Source organism: Marmota monax, unplaced genomic scaffold, assembly GCF_021218885.2.
Source record: "Marmota monax isolate L192 unplaced genomic scaffold, Marmota_monax_Labrador192_F-V1.1 WCK01_AAM20220418_F8-fsc00237, whole genome shotgun sequence".
NCBI lineage: Eukaryota > Metazoa > Chordata > Mammalia > Rodentia > Sciuridae > Marmota > Marmota monax.
This window is the reverse complement of record NW_026694627.1, coordinates 958,587-986,359: the sequence shown is the minus strand read 5'-3', so window position 1 is coordinate 986,359 and position 27,773 is coordinate 958,587. Positions and strand designations below refer to the sequence as shown.

The 27,773-nt window shown below is 37.4% G+C and overlaps 1 protein-coding gene across 3 annotated transcripts in view; it reads right to left on the bottom strand.

Annotated features, from left to right (window-relative positions):
* Baz1b (bromodomain adjacent to zinc finger domain 1B) overlaps positions 1-27,773 on the bottom strand; it is an 81,887-nt gene that overhangs the window by 51,136 nt on the left and 2,978 nt on the right. For all 3 annotated transcript variants that reach the window (XM_046422833.2, XM_046422832.2, XM_046422830.2), the window contains exons 2-5: positions 19,685-19,801; positions 13,821-13,965; positions 5,774-5,969; positions 1,096-1,217 (exon numbers count right to left, since the gene is read on the bottom strand). In XM_046422833.2, the coding sequence (XP_046278789.1) occupies positions 1,096-1,217; positions 5,774-5,969; positions 13,821-13,965; positions 19,685-19,801 (580 nt within the window). The remainder of the gene's footprint in view (positions 1-1,095; positions 1,218-5,773; positions 5,970-13,820; positions 13,966-19,684; positions 19,802-27,773) is intronic.

Here is a 27,773-nt window from a genome sequence, read left to right as displayed (position 1 = left end):
AGACACAATAAAATCATAAAAACTAAGGCTGGGGCAGGTGTAGTTCAGAGGTAAAACACTTGGCTAGCATGTATGAAGCCCTGGGTCCAACCATCACACAACTCCCCACCCCAACAAAATTTATATATAGGGGCTGAGAAAATACAAAATCCAGAGCATCACAGAATTAATAAAAGGTAATACTATTTTAAGAATATTTATTGTTGTGGGTTATTACCTTACAGTTTTACAAGATTCCTTATATGAGCACTAATTAGAGTTGACTCAACTTCTGAGTTTAAGTATATTACAAAGAGCTGTACTTTTTTTAAAATATTCTTTTAACTCAGAGGCAGAGCGCTTGCCTAGAATGCGTGAGGCACTGGGTTTGATTGGAGGAGCCCATTTACCACATAAAAATAAACAAATAAAATTAAGGCATTCCGTCCATCTAAAACTACAAAATTTTTTTAAAAAACGTTTTTTTTAGTTGTAGATGGACACAATCTTTTATTTATTTATTTGTGTGTGTATGTATTTATTTATTTTAATTTTTAGTTGTAGTTGGACATGATACCTTTATTTTATTTATGCATTTACTTTTTATGTGGTGCTGAGGATCGAACCCACCCAAGGCCTCTCACGTGATAGGCAAGCGCTCTACCGCTAAGCCATAACCCCAGCCCCTACTTATTTATTTTTATGTGGGGCTAAGGATGGAACCCAGTACCTCACACGTGCAAGACAAACACTCAACCACTGAGCTACAACCCCCACCCACAAATAGCTAGCTCTATTTTTAATAGGAAAAAGCTATCTCCTTGGGAAGTCTATAACCACTGGGAATAGAGTCTTAATTTTCAAATCGAGAAGCTCAAATGTTCTCTTATACTCTTATAATTCCTTTAAATAAAGAAAATGCCTGGTATCTCCTACAGATAAAAATACAACAACTTAAAGTCATAATTACTAATAGTACACACCACTTAGAATGCGTTATACAAAGACACCCATTAACATGTTTCTTCAGCACATTTTCTCCAAGAAAACCAACCCTGTAACAGTTTCTTAAACATCTATCACATATAAGAGATTTAACATAAAGTGCCAACTAACCTTATCTTCATTTTGTAGTTTCACATCATATTTGTGAGGCAGAAATTTTGGAGGAGCCCATTTCCTTTCTCCCTTTTTTAATGAAGTAGGAAGTTTGCGTGGAGATCTACGTGCTCTGTCATCTAGTCAAATAAACAAAAATTCATGAAAAAGCTTGTTGTTTTAATTCTAGTCATCCATTCATTAACAATAATCTTACACCTATTCTGCACCAACACTGGGTGAGGTGGCCCAAAGATGAATCATTATCTCTTTACCTCAAGGAGTTAAAGTCTATAAGAGGATAAATAATTACAATACTAATTAAATACTATAATAGAGGTTGGTTTTCACACAGGTGATTTTTTAAAAACGCACATCTAGTTCAAACAAAATTTCTTCTTTGAGCTGGGCATAGTGGTTAATATATATATACAATAGAGAATAGAGAAAACTTGAGTCTGAAAGGCAGGCATGAAAAACCCAAAATATGTCTTGTTCAGAGATACAGACTTACAGTACAGTAAAAATCGGACTAGTGGTAAACTGAGGCTAGATTTTAAAAAGATTCATACACCATTAAAGAGACTATAATTTGTCTTGTGAGCACTAGGAAATCAAAGTTTTAGGTTTTTTATTTTTGTTTTGAAAGTTTTGGGGATTGAACCTAGGAGCACTCTACCACAGAGCTACATTCCCAGCCCTTTTTATTTTGAGACAGGTTTTGCCAACTTGACAATTTGCTTAAACTTGCAATCCTTCTGCCTTGGCCTCCCAAGTAGCTGGGATTTCAGAAATGAGCCATTACCCAGCTCAGAGAAGAAATTTTGTTTTAACTAAATGTGCATTTTTAAAAATCACCAGTGTGAAAAAATTTAAGAAAACAATTTCAGCAATTACAAGATGAATAAAATGAGAAGGTAAGGCTGAAAATAAGGAAATCAGAAGACACAATGCCAAATATCTGAATTAATATAAATGAAATGGAGAATGAAAGAGTCAAGAGGCATTTAGGAGTCGGACCTGGTGTTAATTACAGGTAGGAATGTTAAAGGTTTCCAAATTTTCTGCCTTTCAGACCAAGTACATGGTGGTGTCATTAACTTAAAGGAAGAGAGAAGAGCAACAAAAGGAAGAGAGAAGAGCAGGATTCTTGTTAAATTGCCTTGAGGAGACAAAAATGAGATGGTCAATTTAGCTTTATATGTGCTGCATTTGAGTTGCCTGTGGGACCATACAAGTTGAAGATCAGGCCTGAAGTTACTATACAAGTCTGACCTAGTAAGTCTGACCTTGGGAATCATCAGCCTACCTACAGATCAGAGTTTAAATTGGGCATCACTGATAGAGAACAGTATGTAAAATAAAAAATGAAAAGACAAAGATAGAACCCTCTGGGAAAAAATCCAAGGAATGGCAGGGGCAAAAAAAAAAAAGGAAAAGGTAAAGAAACAGAGTAGTTGAGGAACTAGGAGACAGTGTATAAAATAATATAAAAGATGTGAGAGCAACCATCAGTGTCAAATATAACAGAAATGTAAACCAGACCAAGAAGCAATCTCCAGATTAAACAATCAAGAAGCAGCTGGGCATGGTGGCACACACCTAGAATCACTGCAACTCAGGAGGCTGAGGCAGGAAGATTGCAATTATAAGGCCAATCTCAGCAATTTAGCAAAGCTCTTAGCGATATAGAGAGACCCTGTCTCAAAATTATAAATAAAAAAGGCTGGGAATGTAGCTCATTGGTAAAATGCCTGGGTTCAATACCCAATAACAATACCACCACCACCAACAAAAGAGATTACTTGTAACCTTATTTTAGCCATAAAATGACACAATTTAGACCACAACAGCATAAGGAATAAACTGATGGTCAATAAGTAGCGATAACATTCTCAGATTTGATGGATACTACAGTTTTGTAATAAACCATCCCTTTAAAAAAATCCCCAAACTGTAGATTTGTGAGCATTAATAACACTGAATAAATATACAGGTTTGTTTGTTTTAAAAAAGAACATTGACTTGAATGGAAAGAAAACAAGATGATCAAGAGAGACATGTTATTCTTTTTAGAAAATGAGACTTTATTAATAATAAGTTGAGAATAAGAATAAAAGTTAACCCAACTCCTTGAGAAAGAACAAATACATTTCAAAGGACAAGTGTTTTGGCCAAGAGAAGAAAAGAGAGTCCCTCTTACTATGATAAGAAAGAATACAAAAATTCATGATGATATTAAGAACACAAAGCTAGAGCTGAGGATATAGCTGAGTGGTAGAGGGCACCTGCCCAGCATGCACAAGGCCCTTCTCCCAACAGGAAGGAAGGAGAGGAAGAAGGACACAAAGTTGAGACATTTCTGGCCAATACATTATTGTTTTCCCCATAAGTAGAAGCCAGTGTCATCTGATGAGAAAATACTATTGGTATTAGAATTTGTCTTTCATTCCTGTGGAAATTCGAATAATTTTTTCCAGAATATGTCATAACATTAATTCCTTAGCTGAATAATAGCAAATGACATTAGATCTCAATAATTAAACCACAAAAAAACAATAAAAAATTCAACGGGTGGAGATGTGGCTTAGTAGTAGAACACTTGACTACCATGCATGAGGCCCCGGGTTCAATCTCCAATACTGCCAAAAAAAGAAAAGTCAAAGCCTAAAACTTGGGGCTCCTGGTACACAATACTTCAGGCATAAAATGAGTGTAATATATTATTGGTATGCTAATGATCTGATTCTAGAAATGTCAATTCCTTACCAAAACAACCTCAGGGGATTGTAACTAATGCTCATGTTATAAAACTTCAGTATCAAAAAGAGAAAAACCAGGGCTGGGGCTGTAGCTCAGTGGCAGAGCACTTGCCTTGCACATGTGAGGCACTGGGTTCAATCCTTAGCACCACATAAAAATAAACAAAGATATGCTGTCCATCTACAACTACAAAAAAGTATTTTTTTTTTAAAGAGAAAAACTAGAAAACATAAACATAAGCATTTATAAAACAGACCAGAAAACAAAATTGAAATATCAACAAGTAGGGAAGGCCAGCTACAACTACAACTAGTTATACTTCCTTTAGACTACAGGGAAGTACGTATATAAAACCATCTGCATATATCTAAAACATCTGGAACCAAAACACAGAATTAATGACACAATATGACACTCCAAAGTAACAACATTCTAATCCAATATCTGTAAGAATTGAATAATATGGCAAAATTATTTAATACTGACAGTCATGGATTAACACACACTACATTGTGCACATGCTTTTGGAAACAAAAGGAACATAATTCAGCTAAATTCCTTATTTATATAATTTTTTTAAATGAAGATCTGAGACTGAATAATTTTCTCAGTGGGCAGTGTTCCTGTTCTTCAACTTTCAAAAAATTATTGTTAGAGCCTCCAGATACCTAAACTTATTTTTAGACATTGTTGTATTTCAGAATTATAGCAGCTCCCATGAGAGGAACTTAGATCACAGAAAACAAAAGGAAGGCCCTTAAATCACCACACTGGTTTGCACTGTGAGAAACAGTAAGGTTTAGAATAAAATTTGCCCCTCCTACTTTGATCACCCCAATTTACACATAAGCACATATTTTCAACTTTAAGAGTAAAGGATATCATGCTAAGTGAAATAAGCCAATCCCCAAAAAACAAAGGCCAAATGTTCTCTCTGATATGTGGATGCTAACACAATAAGGGTGCAAGGAGGAAAGAATAGAAATTCACCAGATTAGACAAAGGGAATGAAGGGAAGGGAGAAGGATGGTAATAGGAAAGACAGTAGAATTAATCGGACATAACTTTCCTATGTTCATATGTGAACACAGGACCAGTGAAACTCCACATCATGTACAACCACAAGAATGGGATCCTAATTAGAATAAGTTATACTCCATGGATATATAAAATGTCAAAATACACTCTACTGTCATGTATATCTAAACAAATCAAAACGAGACTCTGAAACACAGATTAAATTTTCTAATATTTATCAGCTCCTTCAGTATCCCTAAATATTGGGCAATATTTGTGCAAGTTTTTATTGAAGTAAAATGTATGTAACACTATATTTTCATATTTTACCATTTTTAAATGTACAACTCACTGCCATTAGTTATATTCACAATGTTTTATATATATATATATATATATATATATATATATATATATATATATACACACAAAAAGGAGGAAAAGAAAGAATACTTTGCCATTTTGAGTAGTTAGGGATTAGTACTTAGCAACTATAGGAAATTGACTTCCCAATGGTATTAATTATTTAGGGAGATGTAAATCTTCATTCATTTTGTGATTATTTTGGTTATATTCTGAATGATAAATGAACAAGATCATGTCTATATAAAAAAAAGACTTTTTTTTTTTTGGTACTGGAGATTGAACTCAGGGACACTCAACCACTGAGACACACCCCCAGCCCTATTTTGTATTTTATTTAGAGACAGGGTCTCACTGAGTTGCTTAGCACCTCACCATTGCTGAGGCTGGCTTTGAGCTTGCGATCCTCCTGCCTCAGTCTCCAGAGCCACTAGGATTACAGGCATGCACAACCTCGCCTGGCTACAATTACATCTTTGTTTTTGGAGAACTCTAAAAGATGTATGTATAATAAAATGACAGGGTCCCATGACAAAGCTGGCATCATACATACTATCCCTCCGTCCTTCATCCTCTTTTACTACTGCCTCCTTCTTCTGATGGTCCTGAGCAATTTGACTGGAATTCTCTTTGTCACTTGATGGAGAATCACAGGCACCATCAGATTTCTTCTCAGTGGCCTCTTCGTCTACTTTCTCTAAAGGATGAATCTTCACAATCTTCACTTTGAGCATTTTCTCCTTCCCAACCTATAAAGAAGAGAAAAATCAGATATCTAATAAATAAGAACTAGAAACCTAAAGAGTTGGACTATCAGAAAAGAAGAGTTGAACAATATGATCCAATATAGATTCTTCCCAACAAAAATTCACTAAAATTCTGAAGCATCAAAGCACTATGAACTTTTAGTTCTCAGACTTCTAAGCTGAAAAGTAAAATGATCATGACCTAGTTCATAATTCATGTACAAATGTGCGGTCAAAGGGCTATCACTGCGACAGCTGAAAATATGCATAAATATAGTTCAAGAACTTCCTTTGTACATCAGCGTTGGGGTAGTGGGAACTGAACTCAAGGATCTATACATGCTAGGCAAGCACTACCAGAGCTGCAACCTCCACTCTGTATTTTTTACTTATTTATTTTGGTACCAGTGAGTGAACCCAGCAGCGTTTAACCACTAAACCATGTCCCCAGCCCTTCTGCACTTTTTATTTAGAGACAGGGTCTCAATGAGTTGCTCAGGGGCTAAGTTGCTGAGGCTGGCTTTGAACTTGTGTTCCTCCTGCCTCAGTCTCCCAAACCACTGGGATTATAAGCATGTGCCACTGTGGCCAGGTCACTCTTTATTTTTGAGACAGGGTCTCACCAAGTTGTGGAGGCTAGTATACAAAAAGGCAAATTATAATTTTATATATTGATCTTATATCCTTTTTTTGTGGCTCTGGGGGTGAACCCAGAAAGCATTCTGCCTATGAGTTACTTCTCTAACCCTTCTTTTAACTGTATTTTGAGACAGGATTCCACTAAATCAGACTGATCTCAAAATTGCCACCAGAAGCTCGGATTATAGGTGTGTCCCACCAGACCTGACTTAAGACAGGTAGTTAATGCTATGTTTCCTTTATGTACCACTTTAGCAACTGCTTACAAATTTTAATATTGTTTTCATATTCGGTTCAGAATATTTTATTCTTTAAATTATAAATTAAAAGTACATAGTTTCCAGTTATTTAAAGATTTCCAGACAATTGATATTAATTTATAATTAATTAAATACTTTTTCTTTCTTTTTTTGGGGGGGATTAACAGGGTGCTTAGCGACATCCTCCAGCCCTATTTATTCATCATTTCGAGACAGGGTCTTACTAAGTTGCTTAGGGCCTCACTAAATTGCCTGAAGCTGACTTTGAACTTGAAATCCTCCTGCCTCAGCCTCTTGAGCCGCTGGGATTATAGGCTTTCACCACTATACCCAGAATGACTTGAATCCTTTCAAACTTGAGACTTCATTATGGCCTAAAATATGGTCTGTTTTGGTAAATTATTCACTTAAAGGAATGTGTACTCTGATGTTTTTAAGGTTTTTGTTTTTGTTTTTGTGTGTGTGTGTGTGTGTGTGCAGTGCAGTGCTAGGGATGAAATCCAGGGCCTCACCTATGCTAGGAAAGCCCTCTGCGGCTAAGCTACATCCCCAGACAGGTAAAATATTTCATATTGGTAATTTATAATGGCTTATAGTGGTATTCCAAGATTTTCTATCGTCGTTGCTCTTTAGTTTATTTTACGATACAGGAACTTGAACCCAGGGCCTTCATGGACCTGGCGCTCACTCTGTTGCTGGGCTATGTCCCCAGGCCTGTTTTTATTTCTTGAGACAGGTTTTTGCTGAGTTGCCCATGCTGGTCTCAAATTCCAGCCTCCCAAACTGCTAGGACTACAAAGTATTACTACTTTGCAACACCTTTTCCATCAATTTTTAGGAAGGGGAAGTGCTGAATCTCTTAACTATAGATGTGATTTCTCTTTTTTTCCTTATACTTCTGTCCAATTTTGTTTCATGAATTTTGAAATTCTATTATGAGGCATAAAGAGTAAGGACTACAAGCCAAGCATGGTAGAGAATGCCTATAGTCCCAGTGACTTGGGAGGTTAGGGCTGGAGAATCACAAGTAAGAGGCCAGTGGGGCAACAAAGCCAGACTGTCTCAAAATAAAAAAACAAAGGTGCACTGTAATCCCACCTTTGGAATTAATCCTGTAATCCCAGTTACTTGGGAGGCTGAGGCAATAGGATCTTGGGTTCAAAGCCTGCCTCAGAAACTTAGTGAACTCTAAGCAACTCAGTGAGACCCTGTCTCTGAATAAAATATAAAAAAGTGCTCAGGATATGGCTCAGTGGTTAAGCACCTCTGGGTTCAATCCCCAGTACCGCCCCCCAAAAAGAATAAAAGATGACAGTGTTGTTTAATTACAATGTTTTAAACACTACACCCAGAATATATAAAGAACATTAAAAAATAAGAGAACAATACATTTCTTTAAAGGGACAAAAAAAATTTTTTTTTTAATTTTTAATTTTATTTATTTATTTTTTTTTAGTTCTCGGTGGACACAACATCTTTGTTGGTATGTGGTGCTGAGGATCAAACCCGGGCCGCACGCATGCCAGGCGAGCGCGCTACCGCTTGAGCCACATCCCCAGCCCCAAGGGACAAAAATTTAAACCAACATTTTACCAAAGAAAATGTGAATAAATGGATGGCAAGCACAGAAGATACTCAGTATTATCAGCTGTTACAGGCAATGCAAATTGAAACCACAAGTCAAACCATCTATTAAAAATGCTAAATTTTTTTTTTTAATTTAAAAAACTGGCTGGGCATGGTCACACACACCTGTTATCCCAGCCACTTGAGAGGCTGAGACAGAAAGATCACAAATTCAAGATCAGCCTCAGCAACAAAGAGAGGCCCTAAGCAACTATCTCAAAAGCTCCTATCTCAAAAGATAAAAAGGGTTGGGGATGTTACTCAGTGGTACAGTGCTCTTGGGTTAAATCCCCAGTACCCAAAATATAAATAAAAATAAAACTGATTATACCAAGTGTAGACACCAATGTGATGAAATGGAACTTTCACAAACTGATGGTAGAAATTTAACAGTTTTAACCATCTCCGTAAACAGTCTGGCAATTTCTTTACAGTTAAACCTATCGGGTGCTGGAGTTGTGGCTTAATGGTAGAGCACTTGCCTAGCATGTGAGGCACTGGGTTTGATTCTCAGCACTGCATATAAACAAATGAATAAAATAAAGGTTCATCGACATCTTAAAAAAAAACACAAAAACCTATGAGTACTATTGTGACCTAGTCATTCCACACCTAGGTATGTATCCAAGAGTTAAAGTAATCTAGATTCATACAAAGACTTGTACACATATCTTCATAGCAGGTTTGTTAGCCCAAACAAACAAAGTATCTATCAATGGGTGATGGATAAACAAACTGTAGTCTACACATAGAATGGAATACTAAGCAATAAAAAGCACAACCTTTGATACCACAGTAATAAGGATGCACATTAAAATAATTTTGCTGAATGTAAAAAAGCCAGACCAAAAGGAAAAAAAAGGATACAAAATGATCCATTTATATAAAACTCTAGAAAATGGTCTGACAGAAAACAGAACAGTGATGGGGACCAGGAAGGAAAAGGAAGAGATTACAAAAGAGCATAAGTACAGTTTTAGGTATGAGGAGTATATTCCCTATAGTGATTACAGCAAGTTTCACAGGTGTAAAATGTAAAAAATGTCTCCAAATCTGTCAAACTGTACATTTTATTTATTTGACATGGGATTTCACTATGGTATCCAGTGTAGTCTCAAAACTCCTGGGCTCAAGCAATCCTCCTGCCTTAGATTCTCAGTAGCTAGAACTAAAGCACATACCACTACATCCAGCTTATAAGTTTTTAAATATGCGCAGTTTATAACATGTCAATTGTAATGCAATAAGGATTTTGCATGTGTGTATTTTACTGGGAATTAAACCCTGGGCCTCATGTATGCTAGGCAACTGCTCTACCCTCATGAGCTATATCCCCAGCTCCCTTATCTTTCTTTCTTTCTTTTTTTTTCTGAAACAGTATGCCACTAAGTTACCTAGGCTGGCCTCCAACTTGGGATCCTCCGGCCTCAGCCTCTTCAGTCACTGGGATTACAGGCAGTCACCACCATGCCTAGCTTCAATAAAGCTATATTTTAAATCAACTATAATTGTGTATTCAAACCTAGAAAAAAAAACTAACATTCAGAATACAGTGCCTTGCCAAACGTGTCACAGATAAAAAGTAACCAAAAGCCAGGTGTAGTAACACATGCCTGAAATTTCAATGGCAGGGAGGCTGAGGTAGGAGCATCATAAGTTCTTGTTATTACTTTATTCATCTTATGTTTACAATATTATCCCACTATAGTTTCCATTTGATTTCCTTTATTACAAATGAGCTTAAACATTTTTTCATGTTTATAAGCAAATATCCCCCTAATTATTTCCTCTCTTGCCTCAAACATTTCTTCTTCCATCTTGCATATATATGTGCAGAATATTTTCCTTCTGCCACTTCAAATCCATCACCATTCTTCTCCACACTGTTCTATGCCTACATGGGCTGACCTTACTGGTTCATACCAAAAGGCTCCCTCCCTTGCTCTCCAGATTTGGTTGAGTTCAGTCCCTGGTAAGTATTAGGAGAAAGTCAGACAGTAGAAGAAAAGTGAGGTTAGGGTATTATTTACTCCCTTAATGCCTCCCTAGCAGGTTGGTTAAATCTCATTACAAAGTACTCTTTGACAACTAAGCTACTCTTCAAATTCCTGTCATTTTCTCCCTCTCCTTGCTTCCTTGGGGTTTAGAAATGGAGTCTGCCCACTGGCTGATAGTTTCCTTGTCCCTGATTGGACTGTTGTATGTTGTCAACAGCCCTTTATTAAACTCAATTCAATTATATCATTTAAGTATGATATCTGTTTCTTGCCAGGACACTAATAAAAAATATGTGATTAAAACCCTCCTTCGAGGGCTGGGGTTGTGGCTCAGTGGTAGAGTGCTCGCCTAGCATGCACGAGGCACTAGGTTCGATCCTCAGCATCACATAAATGTAAAATAAAGATATTGTATCCACCTAAAACTTAAGAATAAATATTAAAAAAATTTTCTTTAAAAACCCTCCTGCAGGGACTGAGGATATAGCTCAATTGGTAGAGTGCTTCCCTCACATGCACAAGGCCCTGGGTTCAATCCCAAGCATCAAAAAACAAACAAAAACTCACCTGCAATCCCAAACATTACAAATGAAAAAGAAGCAGCTACAAAATACAGGAAATCAGAATCAATAAGTGAAACAAGAAAGGAGGAAGACTTTGGAACCATAAACACGAGTTTGAATCTTGACCTCATACTTACTGGCTGTTTTGTAGCACATATAATTGCTGAACTGGCTATTTAAGCTAGTCCCCCCCACTCTCTCCTCTGTCCGGCCAGCCTGACTTTTCAAGAAAAAAGGCAAATACTCATTTTCTCAGCTTGCAGATAAAGATGGATACATAAGGCAAGACCTAGCCAATGACATGTAAAGATAAAGGGGACACTTTATCTTTTATTCTTCTGGAAAATCTTCTTATCCTACTTAGACAGGCATTACTTTGAGGACTGTGGATGTAGCTCAGTGATCGAGTACTTCCCTAGCAAGGTCAAGGCCCTGGGTTCAATCTTCAGCAATGTCAAAAGAAAAAAAGAAAGAAAAGCATTTCCTCACTCTGAATACAGTCACAATTTCACACCAAGAGGCAATAAAGTTAAAGACCAAAACTCAACACACTGAAAAAAGCAAGAGAGCTTGACAGTATCATCCAGCCTCTACACCAACCTTGGAACTGTCTACTTCTAAGACTTTTTAATCTAACATAATCAAATGCCTTTATTGTTTAAACCACTACTACTCAATGTGTGGTGCCCAATGTAACGGCATCATTACCATCCTACAGCTTGTTAGAATAGCTACTTTAGGACCTGTTCTAAACCTCCTGAAGTCTCAAGCATGGACCTAAGAATATATTTTCAGAACCTCTCTAAAGCAATTTTATTTAGGCTATTTGAGAAGGAATAACCACCAGTTCTCTTATCTGATACATATCAACCTAAATAAGCTATTTGAAATTTTAAAACTTTAAAATTTTTTTTAAATTTAAATTCTTAGCCAGGTGTGATAGCATATGCCTTTAATCCCAATGGTTCAGGAGGCTGAGGCAGGAAGATTGCAAGTTCAAAGCCAGCCTCAGCAAGTTAGCGAGACCCTAAGCAATTCTGTGAGACCCTGCCTCTAAATAAAATATAAAAACAGGCTGGCGGGGGTGCTGTAGTTGTAATATAAATGAAATTAACAGGCAGTGGTAGCGTGCTTGCCTAGCATGTGTGTGGCACCAGGTTCGATCCTCAGCACCACATAAATATAAATAAATAAGTAAAATAAAAATATTGTGTCCATCTGCAACTAAAAAAAAAATTTTTTTTTAAATGGGCTGGGGATGTGGCTCAGTGGTTAAGTGCCCCTGGGTTCAATCCCCAGTACCAAAAATAATTTCAATTGTTTAAAAAAATTTTTTTAAATGGCTGGGGATGTAGCTCAGTGGGAGAATGCTTACCTAGCATGTATGAGGTTCTGTGTTCAATCCCTAGTAGCAAGGTGAAGAAAAGAATTATATAAAGATTGCTTTAATGTTAGGTATTGCTTCTTTTTTTTTACTTGCAAAAAATAATTTATTGTATTTATGTCTATCATGTCACTTATTCTTTCTTCTAACAATATTTTTATTTATTTATTTATTTATTTTTATTTTTTTATTGTTGGTTGTTCAAAACATTACATAGTTCTTGACATATCATATTTCACACTTTGATTCAAGTGGGTTATGAACTCCCATTTTTACCCCGTATACAGATTGCAGAATCACATCAGTTAAACATCCATTGATTTACATATTGCCATACTAGTGTCTGTTGTGTTCTGCTGCCTTTCCTATCCTCTACTATCCCCCCTCCCCTCCCCTCCCCTTTTCTCTCTCTACTCCCTCTACTGTCATTCATTTCTCCCCCTTGTATTATTTTTCCCTTTCCCCTCACTACCTCTTGTATGTACTCTTGTATAACCCTGAGGGTCTCCTTCCATTTCCATGCAATTTCCCTTCTCTCTCCCTTTCCCTCCCACCTCTCATCCCTGTTTAATGTTAATCTTCTTCTCATGCTCTTTGACCCTACTCTGTTCTTAGTTACTCTCCTTATATCAAAGAAGACATTTGGCATTTGTTTTTTAGGGATTGGCTAGCTTCACTTAGCATAATCTGCTCTAATGCCATCCATTTCCCTGCAAATTCTATGATTTTGTCATTTTTTAATGCAGAGTAATACTCCATTGTGTATAAATGCCACATTTTTTTTATCCATTCGTCTATTAGGTATTGCTTCTATAATAGTTTTCTTGTAGTTATTTGGGCTGTAAAATTAAAAAACAAGTTTAAGTAGAAAAGTCTATTCTCATCATGGTTATAGTAACAACTTGAACTCAAGGGTGCTCTACTAGTGAGCTACACTCCAGCTCTTTTGTTTTTTATTTCGACACAGGATCTCACTTGCTGAGGCTGGCGTACCAACTTGTCATGCTCCTACCTTAGCCTTCTGAGTCACTGGGATGACAGGTGTGTGCCACCATAACCAGCTGTTGAAGTTTTTGAAAGTCTTTTAAAGTATGAAAAAATTACCAAAAAAAAACACCCAAGATAACAGAATTACCAAAAAGAAAGAAAAAACAAAGAGAAAGCAAAGATAGATATAGTGGTACCCAGGTAGCAATAATCACAGAATTAAATATTCCCACATAGTCAGTGTGATTCTAAAATTGGTCCTCAGAATACCTGATATCATATGAACCAGACATCAAACATAATACAATTTTAGACATGTACAAATAGGCTCTGTAGTCTATGACAGAAGTTTCAATTCTGAATTAGTGGATGAAATCATAGGAGAGACAGACACTTACCTCAAAGTCACACTCTTCACCCACAGCGTATTTGGTCATGATTTCCAGCCATGCAGTGTCTACTAACTTCTCCAGGGAGGCGGTGTTGTGGTGAACCATTTCCAGAACAAGTTTCTCGTACCAGGTTGGAAATTCCTCCTTCAAACTAAGTAAATATGCTGTTAGCTACTAAAAACTGAAGAAAACCTATCCACATATTTAATTTAATTCAGGTCAATTCAAACTTTAAGACTCAGCTTTTGAGAGCAGTATTAGAAGCACAGCAAAGCAAATATTTCTTGAGCAAATACATGTACAGCACAGGAGAATACAAAGATTAAAAAACATACAGTTTACAGGGGAAAAACTGAAAAACTTTTTACAGTAGTTCTGTCAATTGATCTACATAGGTTAACTTTCTTATCTATAAATGAAAATAACAGGCACATTATAGGTAAGTTTAAATATTTTCCCATTAATTGGTTTTTGGAGAATGAATTTCTTTTCAGCTATGAATTTATTCTTACCCTTTATCCAGTTTTTAGTTAGGAAGACTGGATTATATTTGTGATATTTCTCAGTTGCATCCATTCATTCCCTACCCCCTACCCCCAGGACTGGGGATTAAACCTATAAGATTTCTAGAACCAAGCCACACCCGAAGTTCACTTTATTTTGAGACAGGGTCTATGTTGCTAAAGCTGGCCTCAAATTTGCAATCTTTCTGCCTCAGCCTCCCACATCACAGGGATTATAGGCATGCACCACCACGCCTGGTTCACTCATTTACTTCTCACAATACCTTTTGAGGTATCTAGAATTTTCATTTTATGGATAATGAAATTATATCAGGAATAGTTAATACGTTGAAACCATGACTTAAATCCCAAAGCCTTTACAAGTAAAACAATGAGGTACCACTGTTCAGTTATAAATTAGCAAAAAATACTTAACTATCATACCCGATATGGCAACTAAACACTGCTGATGGCCTAATTTTTCAACCCTTTTAGAAAGCAACTGGATAATACTCATCAAAACTAACATATACTTTAAGATACTCACTGCTGGATTCTTTTTTTTTTTTTAATTTTTTATTTTTTAGTTGTTGTTGTCAATACCTTTATTTATTTATTTTATGTGGTGCTGAGGATCGAACCCAGGACCTCACATGCACAAGACGAGTGCTCTACCACTGAGCCACAACCCCAGCCCCCACTGCTGGATTCTTTTAGCAGAAAATGGGAAGCAACCTTAATGGACAGTTATTAGATATGCAATTTTGACCAGATAATTTAATATTTATTCCAAGGTTTGTAGTTTTGGGGGGATTAGGAGTGGGGGATGAGAACATTAGTGCAAATGCCAGTATTAGGTTTGTTTTGTTCTGCTTTTTTTTGGTAGTAGTGCTGGGATGGAACCCAACGCATGCTAGGCAAGTGATTTGCCACAAAACTACAACTGCAGACCAGTATTAGGTTTTGTGTTACCATGATACAATGTGATATATAAGAAATATTCTGCCAGTAGCTCAAGAGGCTGAGACAGGAGGATTGAAAGTTCAAAGCCAGCCTCTGCAACAGCGTGTGCTAAGCAACTCTGACCCTGTCTCTAAATAAAATACAAAATAGGGCTAGATATGTGGCTCAGTGGTTCAGTGCTCCTAAATTCAATTCCCGGCACCAAAATAAATAAATAAAATAAGAAGTATTCTGCATCATTCTATGCGATTCATAACTACTGACTTCTATACTGTATCTATTACCATACTCTTACAATGAATTAATCCACCAAGGTATCTACTATACTACAATCACGATCAATATGTTCCAGTTTCCCCGACTTTGTTAAGGTGGTTGGCTACCTCTGTCCTCTTCCCAGCTTAATCAACCTTCCAAGATGTTTTCAGATTTCCTTAATTCCAAGAGGCTTTTCCTGGCCCCTGTAAATTCACTCTCTTTCCATTAAACTCAGGTTTCAAGCTCCATGGTCTATGGCTAGTTATTTCTGGAGAGTGAGGCTGGACAATAATGTTCAGATTCCTTTACTCCATGTCATACACATTTTTTAAAAAATATTTATTTTTTAGTTATAGGTGGACACAATATCTTTATTTTATTTTTATGTGGTGCTGAGGATTGAACCCAGTGCCTAATGCACTCGAGGCAAGCGCTCTCCCTCTGAGCCACAATCCCAGCCCTCATACACATTTTTATAACAAGTGTGTGTTACTTCCTTTTTTCTTCTTGTTTTTCTTTTTTTTTTTGGGGGGGGGGGCAGTGACAGAACTTGAACCTGGGGTCTTGCACATGCTAGAGGTAAGCACTGTACCACTAAGCTACACTCCCAGCCCACGCATTACTTTTGTAATTAGAAAGAATTTTTACTTTGAATAAAATTTCATAACCTCCTAATCTTTTTCAATAATTTCTCCATCCACCTCCTATATTTTAATAGCAATCAAATCAAGTAAAACATCTCCAAAGTACATTCTATAGAACTTCCCTCAGATGTAACAGGTTCCAAGGTCAAATAAGTTTGAAACCCATTATATAAAACCTAGTGAAAAGTATCTCTACTGCAGGTCTTCTAAATATCTTTAATATGCTAATGTGTATGCCTTTCTGGGCTGGGGATGTGGCTCAAGCGGTAGCGCGCTCGCCTGTCATGCGTGCAGCCCGGGTTCGATCCTCAGCACCACATACAAACAAAGATGTTGTGTCCACCGAGAACTAAAAAAATAAATAAATATTAAAAAAAAAAAAAAAAGTGTATGCCTTTCTGAGAAAGTCTGTAGTGGCTTTTTAAACTCTTTTTAGGAAGAAGCAGAGAGTTAATCTCGTCCTTTTTATTCCTGCCATGCATTCCTGCGCCAAGCATCCCTGCATGACTACTATTCCAGTTACAAAGATTCCCCTCCTTCTCTAACTCTTTCTACATGCTGCTTCTAGACAATCTTTTCAAGCCTAACTACTATCATAGGCCTCCCCTATTCAAATACTGGTATCCTCCACTGTTTGCTGAATTAAATACAAATAAACATTTTCTATCTTAAACATTTTGGTACAAAGTATCCAACCTTTCACCAGTGCAGGGACCCAGCAACTCAGGAGGTTGAGGCAACAGGATCACAAGTTCAAGGCTAGCATTGGCAACTTAATGATAACAAGCTCAAAAAAAAAAAAAAAAAAAAGATGGGATATGCCTCAGTCGGAGAATGCCCCGTGGGTTCAATCCCCAGTACCTCAAAAGTAAGTAAATAAATACAAGTGTCAAATGCTATCTTCATAGGGCTGGGGAATGAGGCTTAGTAGCAGAGAACTTACCTACTATGTGCAAAGCCCTGGGTTCAATTTCCAGTACCACCAAAAAAAAAAAAAAAAAACCCAAGTTACCTTCTTCATGAAGTCTTGTGAAGTTTTCCTAATATCTCCAGGTTAGTATCTTTAGTCTAAATTCTATCTGACCTTTACTTCTTTGTATGTAGGGAAACAATTTATTTTTCATTTTGAAACTGAATCTTCATATTTGTTCCTAACAGCTTTTTTTTTTTTTTTTTTTTTTGGTACCAGGGATTGAACTTGGGGCCACTTGACTACTGAGCCCCAGACCCAGCCCTATTTTGTATTTTATTTAGAAACAGAGTCTCACTGAGTTGCTTAGTACCTTGCTTTTGCTGAGGCTGGCTTTGAACTCCAATCCTCCTGTCCCAGCCTTCCGAGCCAATGGGATTACAAGTGTGCACCACCGTTCTGGCTCAGAATAGCTTTTTACTAAACAGATTCACTGGGTTTTTCAGGTACATAATCACATTTCCTACAACCATAACATCCTCCTTTATTACTCTTTTTTATCTTTTTGTAGGCTAATGGTGGTATCTTTTATTTACAAAGAATATTTACACACAATTTTCCCAAAAAGTCATCTGGAGAAGGTAGTGTTGTATTTGCAAAAAAAAGTGAGTAATATCTGCTTATTTAATGCAGAGGATTGTGCTATGCACTGTAACCAATTCAAGAATAAGTCAAATATGAGTTCTATCCTTAAGAAGTTCACAGGCTAGCTGGGCACAGTGGCACACACATATAAACCTAATGACCCACAATGCTGAGGCAGGAGGATCACAAGTTCCGAAGCCAGCCTCTGCAATTTAGCAGGACCCTGTTTCAAAATTTTAAAACAAGGGCTGGGGTTGTGGCTCAGTGATAGAGTGCTTGCCTGGCATAAGGGAGACACTGGGTTCAATCCACAGCACCACATAAAAACAAATAAATAAAATAAAGGTATTGCATCCATCTATAACCAAAAAAATTAAAAATAAATAAGGGATAGGGCTGTAGCTCAATCTCCAGTTTCAAAAAAAAGGAGAAAAAAAAAAAAAAAAAAAAACAGTTTGGGCTGGAGTTGTGGCTCAGAGGTAGCACGCTCGCCTAGCATGTGTGAGACACTTGGTTCAATCCTCAGCACCACATAAAAACAATATAAAGATATTGTATCTACCTATAACTAAAACATAAATATTAAAAAAAAAAAAAAAAAAAACATGTTTACAGGCTAAGGCTGATACTGCAGATCAACAGCAGAGTACTTGCCTAGCATGCCCTGGTTCAATCACCAGCACCAGGGGGAAAAAATTACAGTCTTTTATAGAAGTCAGTGGGCCAAATCCAGCATCCTGCTAGTTTTTTTGGTTTGTTTGTTTGTTTGAGTACCAAGGATTGAATCCCAGGGGTGCTTAACCACAGAACCACATTCCCATTCCTTTTTATATTTTGAGACAGGGTCTCGATGAGTTGCTTAGGGCCTTGCTAAATTGGTGAGGCTGGCCAATCCTCCTGCCTCAGCTGCCCTAGGCACTGAGTGAGCCACCAGGCCCTGGCAGAGCTAGTTTTTGTAAGTAATTTTATTATAACACAGCTACTCATTTCTTTATATAATATCTACAGCTGTTTAACAATGTCAGAGTTTAGTTGAGACAAGAGACCATATGGTCCACAAAGCTTAAAATATTTACAAACTGGCCCTTTATAAGATGTTGGCCAACCCCTGGTCTAGCACATTAAATAAGGTGTGTGTCACACACACATACACACACACACACACACAATACAAATAACACTAATCCCAGAGAGAATGTGCCAATAAGCAAAGAAGAGGCACCAGGTTAGACGTCTTGACCAATGAGTCAGTGATAGAGCCACTCATCACCAGGCCCATCACAAAGAGCCCACTAGTATTCAATTACTAAATCCTATGCTCTCCTGCTTGTCTGCTACAAGTCAAGGAGAAATCCAGAAAAAGCACCTATTCCCAATTCCCAAAAGGACTATTTTATCATCCCTAGTTTCTACTTATCTCTTTGTATAACCTATAGCCCAAATTCTGCATATTTTCTTTGAGAGATCATTCAAACAACTAGGCATTTTGAACAGATGAATTTTTTAAGACACCTAATTCACCCTTTCTACTTAAACTGTCCTCAAACTGTTGTCTGTTTTTGACATCTGCTGTAAATATCATCTGAAATTTCAAATGACCACAAAACAAAGAAAACTTTATGCCTTTTTGCTGTTTCCATTTACACTTTTAGGTCACATGAATGCCCCCTGCTTAAGGCCATATTTCCAGAGTATTTACATGGTAAAAGTATAGAGCAAAAACACTCAAAGGCCTGGTAAAACCTAAATAAATATGTATTGTCCCCACTTTGCTACTAGCAAAATACCACGAAGATAAAGGTCCCTGACACTAATACAGTACACTATCATATATATTCCAATTAATGCCTCATATATTTGAAATCAAATACTGCATTAAGAGTTACTATTCCATCCTTTCCTAACAAGGTGAAGATGGGGCCAGAAGGCAGGGCTTCTATTACTTACAGTTCAGCAACTTCCTGTTCTTCTTCCCAGGCCTCCTTGTGTGTTAGCTGACTGCTTCCGGTGCTCTTACACGTCCAAATGCGTTCACTGTACCTTTCCAAGCGGGCTTCATACTCTCTGTTGGCAGCAGCTCAGGAAAACAATATTCAAGTAACAGAGACATCCAATCCATACTCATAAAATAATTATTTATAGAAAAAAAATCTACAATACTATTTCTATAATTTATAGCAGGAAAAAAAGACAGAAATGAAACCAGGGTTTTCAAGTGGCAAGTCCAAAGCAAGATCAGAACTAAAGTACAATTAGAATGATTTATCACATTTTACAAATAAAATATTAGTATTTTAGTATAAACGTCATTTCCTCAATTCAACAAAATTTCATTTCACTTTACAAGGCTCACACAGTACTAAAAATTCCCAAGAAAAAATAGCATATGAAAAAGGAATAGCTGGGAGTAGTGACACACACCTATAATCCCAGCAATTCAGGAGGTTGACAAGAGGTTGAGGCAGGAAGATAGCCAAATTCAAGGCCACTCTCAGCAAGTTAGTGAGGCTCTGTCTCAAAATAAAAATGACCTAATCAGTTTTTACACACTTAACCCGACCCTTCCCAATGTGTGTACGTGTAAGTTATACCCTTGAATTTTGAAAATGTTTTGCTCTGCCAGGCACAGTGGCGCACGCCTATAATCCCGGAGGCTCTGGAGGCTGAAGGAGGAGGATCTCAAGTTCAAAGCCAAATTATTTAGGTTTTACCAAGCCTTTGAGTGTTTTGCTCTATACTTTTACCTTGTAAGTACTCTGAAAATATGGCTTTAAGCAGGGGGCACTGATGGGACCTAAAAGTGTTAATGGAGGATCTCGAGTTCAAAGCTAAGCAATTCAGTGAGACCCGGTCTGTAAATAAAATACAAAATATGGCTGGGTGTGTGGCTCAATGGTCAAGTGTCCCTGAGTCCAATCCTTGCTAACCCCCAAAATAATTAATTAAAACATAAAAAGGACTGGGGATGTGACTCAGTGGTAAAAATGCCCCAGGGTTCAAACCCCAATTCCAAAGGGGGGATAAAAAGGAAAACCAAAATAAAACAAGGCATAGGGATTAAGAGTTTAAGAGGTCAGTGCCAGGGTACAGTGAAAAACACCTGTTCCAGCAACTCAAAAGGTTAAGGCAGGAGGCAGAAGGATCATAAGCTCAAGGCCAGCCTAGAAGATTTAGAAGATTCTCTCAAAATAAAAAATTGATTAAAAGGAGTAGGGATGCTCAGTGGCAAAGGGCCCCAGCCCTCAATCCCAGTTTAAAGAAAGAAAAAAGAATAAGAGCTCAGATGAGTAGCAAGTTTAAGAATCAGTCCACAGGAGGGCATGCCTGTAATCCCAGCAACTCAGGAGGCTAAGGCAGGAGGATCACAAGTTTGAGTCCAGCCTGGGCAACTTAGCAAGACCCTGTCTCGAAAAAACAAAAATAAATAAAAAGGTCTGGGGATATAGCACAGTGGTAAAGTGCCCCTAGGTTCAATTCCCAGTATCAAAAAATAAAATAAATTAAAAAAAATTAGTCTACAGTAAAACAAGATGACCACATTCTCACAGGCAGTTTATAACACTCTTATGCATATACTAATGCATATTAACATAGCATTCCAGGGCTAGGGCTGTGGTTCAGTGGTAAGACACTTGCCTAGCACGTGAGAGGCACTAGGTTCAAACCTCGGCACCACATAAATAAATAAAATAAAGGTATTGTGTCTACCTACAAATAAAATAATATATTAAAAAAAAAAAAAAAACTGCATTCCAGCCTACCTTGGGAACACTTGCTGCTTCCTAGGATTAAAAAATAAATTCTGGGGCTTGGGATATAGCTCATTGGTACAGCACTTGCCTCACATGCATGAGGCCTTGTGTTCAATTACCAGCACTATGAAAATTAAAATCCTAAAAATAACTTTTGACATAATATCCATTTTCATGTTGTCTCCAGTAATAGTACATTTACCAGATTATTTAGTAATTGTCAGTCTCTTCATGAGAGAGAGGGGGAGATATTGGCATAAGTGCCAAATATACTGTAACTTTCCATACCATCCTGACAGAATTCACCATCACTCAGCCACATTCAAATTCAAATGGCAAGTAATGAATTTACTTTATGCACAGCAACAGATGCCATACAAGAAATCAACTAACACTACAACTAGAGAGCTGCTGAGTCAGCTGCCAATCCCTGTACTTTCCAAATGACACATTTTTATGGTGGCTGAAATAAAAGTACTTGAACAGCTCCTTCTATTAATATCAATATTGTCTTCCAATTTACAAGTATTCATTTTTAATGTATAAAGACTTTTTTAGTTTTCCAAGGTTGTGATCAGTAAAAAAGGCAAATGATAGGGACAAACTTACAGGTAATCTGAACTAGCAACCACTTCACTTACTAAAGATCTTTCTCTGAATCTGCCAAAATCCAAGTAATAAATCCAATTTCCTCACCAAGGATGGTGCTAATATGGGAGTGATTAAACATATTACAGTACCAGTAAAAAACAAGAGTCCAACTTTTATAAAATGCTATGGAAACCCAATCACTGAGAATTCATAAAACTAGGATGGGCATGGTGACACATCCCTAAAAATCCCAGTTACATGGGAGGCCAAGGCAGGAAAATCCTAAATCAAGGTCAGCCTACACAACTTAGGGAGACCCTGCCTCAAAAAAGGGGGCAGGGCCTGGGGAGTAGCTCAGTGATAGAGTGTCCCTGAATTAAACATCCAGTACCACAAAAATAATAGTAACAAAAATAGAGTAACAAGCTGGGCACGGTGGTGCAAGCCTGTAACCCCAGCAGCCTAGGAGGTTGAGCCAGAAGGATGGCAAGTTCAAAGCCAGTCTCAGGAACTTAACAAGATTGTCTCAAAGTTTAAAAAAATAAAAAGCACTGGGGCGGGTAAGCAAGCCTCAGGAATGGCGAGGTGCTAAGCAACTTAGTGAGACTCTGTGGTCTAAATGAAGTACAATATAGGGCTGGGACACAGAACCACCTAATGGGGAAGCAGTGTCAGCATCCCAGCTCAGATGCAGGCGAGGGATTAACAAGATAATTCAGTTCTGTTCAGGAGATAAAGGCCATCTGAATTAAACAACAGAGAGAAGTCTGCGAAGCTTGTGCCTTCTATGTCCCCCCCAAAGCCAGTGCCCCCCAGACTGAGTCAAGCCTGTGGCACTAGTGACCACTGGTGGAAGGCTTAGGACATTGGGCCAAGTAGACACAAGTGAGGTCACATGGGGTGTGCCTTAAAGGGGAAATTGGAACCCCTGCCCCTTCCTCTCCCTCTCTGTCCTTCCTGACTAGCACGACTCTGCCACCACCTGTTCCTCACCAGGATGTTTTTTCTTGCCACAGGCCCCAAAGCAGTGGAGCCAGTCGATCACGGACTGAAACCTCTGAGCCTCTGAGCCAAGTTAGTCTTTCCTCCTTTTATGTCCCACCTCTCAATGTTCTGACACAGAATCAGAAAACTAACATCAAGAGGCATAGATAGACACTGGAAGAAAAGAAGAAAGGACAACATCATCACTTGTACATGAGAGTGTTATCTAATTAGAAAATTTCTTAAAACTAAAAAAAAAAAAAAAGCCTCTTAAAATCAATATAATAAATGTCATCTAGGCGGTTAGTTACAAAATTAATGTTTAAACTTTTCTGATAATGAAGAGTCTTTCCAAGCAATAAACAATGTTAGAAAACAGTGAGCATTTCATTTGAAATATGTATATAAAACTACAGATATTGGTGTTTTTTCTAAGTTTACAAAGATTTATACCCTGGCCATGTAAAAGAAAATGTAGAAAATAGGTAAATGTGGGCTGGGCTGTAGCTCATTGGTAGAGTGCCCCCCTCAAATGTGTGAGGCACTGGGTTCAATATTCAGCACCACACAAAAATAAAGACATTGTGTCCAACTACAACTAAAAAAAAAAAAAGATAGGTAAATGTGACACACACTTAACAGAGAAAGAAACACAAATGGCCCAAAAAGGAAAAGGTATTTACTTTCTTCTATAATTAAATAAAGGCCAACAAAAGCAAGAAAAATAAAAGAGGGGTGGGGGCTGGGGATGTAACTCCATGGTCAAGTGCCCCAGTTCAATACCCAGTATCCAAAAAAAGGGGACTGGGAGTATTGCTCAGCGGTTAGTTTTTATTACTATATTTTCTACTGGGTTCAATGCCCAGTAGAAAATATAGTAATAAAAAATAAAATTAAATAAAAAATTAAAGGGGGCTGGGGTTGTAGATCAGCTGTAGAGCTCTTGCCTTACACGTGTGAGGCCCTGGGTTCAATCCTCAGCACCATGTTAAAAAATACTATAGAGCTGGGATTATGGCTCAGCGGTAGAGCACGCGCCTCACACGGGTGGGACCCGGGTTAGATCCTCAGCACATAAAAATAAAGGCATTGTGTTGTGTCCATCTACACCTAAAAAACAAATAAATATTTTAAAATAATAATAATCTATATAGTTTTTTAAAATTTTTTTTAAAAATAAAGGACTGGGGGTGTAGTTTAGTGGTGAAATGCCCAATACTAAATAAATAGATAAAATTAATTTCTTATTATTAGTTATTTTAAAAAGCAGGAATAACATGCCCAGTTCATTCTCCTTAAAAGTAGACTCACGTAAACACAGTATACAAGACTGGTATCACTAAGAAGCCTCAGTGATTTCTCCAGTCCAGCATTTTCTAAACTAGACTCATTGTTACTACTTTCCCTTCTTCCCAAACTGGCTCCTTAACAGACAGTCCCAATCTCACAGATGCTAGTGTCCAACTCAGGCATCAGGAAATCATCCTCATCTCTTCAGTCCCTAACTTCAACCACTAACAGATTTCTCAAGTCAGTCCTTTCGCTCCAATAACCAAACCATTATATAATCCACCCTGCTTTCTCACCTAGTCATAACATTTTCAAACATTTTAAGTAGCCTCTTTTGTAGTAATCTTCTCTGGTCCTTTGTACTTCTCACCCTAAACCCTTATCTTACTCAATCTTTGTTTTTTTTTTATTGTTTTAGAGAAAGAGAATTTTTTTTGATATTTATTTACTTATTTATTTATTTATTAGTTTTCAGGGGACACAACATCTTTATATGTATGTGATGCTGAGGATCGAACCCAGGTCGCACACTGGCCAGGCGAGTGCACTACCACTTGAGCCACATCCCCAGCCCTAATCTTTTGTTTTTTAAACTCATGTCTCCTGTTTACTTAAAGGTATTTGGTCCGGCTGGGATTGTGGCACTGGGTTCAATCCTTAGCACCACATAAAGATAAATAAACAAAATTGAAATATTGCATCCATCTATAACTAAAAAATATTAAAAAAAAAAAAAAAAAGGTGTTTGTCCTCAGGCCCCCTGAGATGCAAATATGTTCCTTCCCTGAGGGAGGCAATTCTCTGGCTTCCAATTTATTAAAAATCATGATAAGATTTTGTTAAGATTTATTTTCTGTTAATTTATAAAATAATTTTAAAAGAAAACTAGTGAATACAGATATGTTTAAATACTAAATATTTATTGATTATGGTTTTTTCCAACAATGAAAGTACCATCTATCCTCATATACACCTTTCCAACAGCCCCTTCCATAAAAAAACTATGCTATCTATATAGCATTCTCCTGCTGGGTCACTTCATCCATTCCTGTAACTTCAATTATTATCTATATGCTAATAACTTCTCATACTAACTCAGTCACCTCCCTCTAAATTCTAGACCCATATAGCCAATAGCAATGTGGCTACTTCCTTGGATATGCATAAGTGACTCAATAAGACATCCAAACTGAATATTCCACTATCTCATTCCACTCACAAACAAAATAAAATTAAAAACTTGTTCTTGGGCTGGGGATGTGGCTCAAGCAGTAATGAGCTTGCCTGGCATGCGTGGGGCGCTGGGTTCGATCCTCAGCACCACATAAAAAGTAAAATAAAGATGTTGTGTTAAAAAAAAAAAAAAAAAACTTGTTCTTCTAGAATTCTTTATTTTGGGGAATGGCACTAAAATCCAAACGAAAACACCGTCCTTGACTAATCCCCAATCAATCGCAATTCTGCCAAATCTGGTTCATTTATCTCAAATCCATCTCTTGAACTTCACCTCAAGGGCTGGTAACTTTTCTCAGACCACCATCATCTATTGCCCAGATTATTTCACTAGTCTAGTCATTTGCAGCTAGTCTCCAAGCTGAAGATCCCTTCTTGACACTGCAGCCACAGTGATCTCCCTACTTCTTTTTTATTCAAAATTTTCACTAAAATGAAGGCCAAGTTCAAATTCCTTACCCCATCTCAGAAAAGCCTACAAGACACAGCCCTATTCACATGACTCACTACTAAGTAACTTCTTCACTCTAGGTATATGAAAGTTCTTTCAAATTCTTAAAATCAAGAACCTTTAGGGTCTGGGGATGTGGCTCAGCAATCAGCACTTAGGGTGAGACCCTGGGTTCAACACCCAGTATCATCAAACAAAACAAGGCAAAAACAATTTAAACTTGAAAAGCTGAGGCAGGGAGAACATTTGGGTTCAAAAGTTTGAGGCCAGCCTGGGAAATACAGTGAGACCCCATCTCAAAAAAAGTGAAGATAATCCCAGTGGCTAGGGAGGCTGAAGCAGGTGGACTGAAAGTTCAAAGCAAACCTCAGCAACTTAGTAATACCCTAAGCAACTCAGTGAGACCCTGTCTCTAAATTAAAAAAAAAAAAAAAAAAAATAGAGCTAGGGATGTGCTTCAGTGGTTAAGTGCCCCTGGGTTTGATCCCTGGTACCAAAAAAAAAAAAAAAAAAGCCAAGAACCCTCAAATTCATACTACACATTCATAAACTCATCATACCTTCTCTGCCACAAATATATAATTCTCTATTCTTCAACCAACCAAATTCTAATTGTCTTTTAGATTTCAAAAAAAACTTTCTACAGGAAACATCACCTGAACCTTCAAATATAATACATTATATTACTGATTCCAACTACTCACCCCCTTCCTATACAAGATTTTACATCTCCAACCACTGCCTGTGGCTTGCAATGCCTCTTGAAGAGGAATGTACATCCCCACCCACTTGGGACTTGCTTTGACCAATAGATGTGAACAGATGTGAGATATGCCACCTACAGGAAGAGGCTTAAAAAGCCATTATGTTTTCCTCCAGATCTTTCTCTTTACTACTAGAAAGGCATATCACACACAGGGACTGCTTCAATCTAGGTCTTAGAACACAAAAAAGGTGTTTTGCCAGTGACCAATACCTATAATCCCAGCTACTCAGGAGACTAGGGCAGGAGGATGTAAAATGAAGGCCAGCCGGGCAACTCAGCAAGACCTTATCTCAAAATAAAAACAAAAGAGGTAGGAATATAGCTCAGTGGTAGCACATCCCTGGGTTCAATCCCCAGTAGAGCCAAAAAAAAAAAAAAAAAGACAAGAAAAAAAGCCCATTAGAAGGATACTGAGTCAGCTGCCTCTAAATCCTATTTCAGATTTTAGGTTACCAAAATAAGTCACTCATTCTCAAATAACCACTCAGAGCAAATGCCAATTGAGGTTTTTATGTTCCAGCAACTCCTGCACATATAATTGCAGACAAAATGTCAAAGCAATTCTCCAAAGGTTGTGTAAGCTATAAATGATAAGATATTTTCAAATCATAGATCATCTCATTATGCATCTACTTTTTTATGACTTCAAGAGCCAGCTACCTCCTCACCACAATATACAGCTGCTTTGTTCTCTTTAGCCTGGAAAAAATTGTTTCTTTCAATAAAGTACTTGAAGCCATGGTGCTTGCCTATAATCCCTCAACAATTTAGCAAGACACTAAGCAACTTAGCCCTGTCTCAAAAAAACAGAAAGGGTTGGGGCTTGTAGTTCAGTGGTAAAGCTTCTTTGGTAAATAAATAAATAAATAAAATGCTCTAGTCATTCTTGTCTTGAGGCAAATTAACTGTATGAATAATGCCACAAAGGTCATAAATTAATTTTCTAAACTTTAGTAATCATGATAGTTG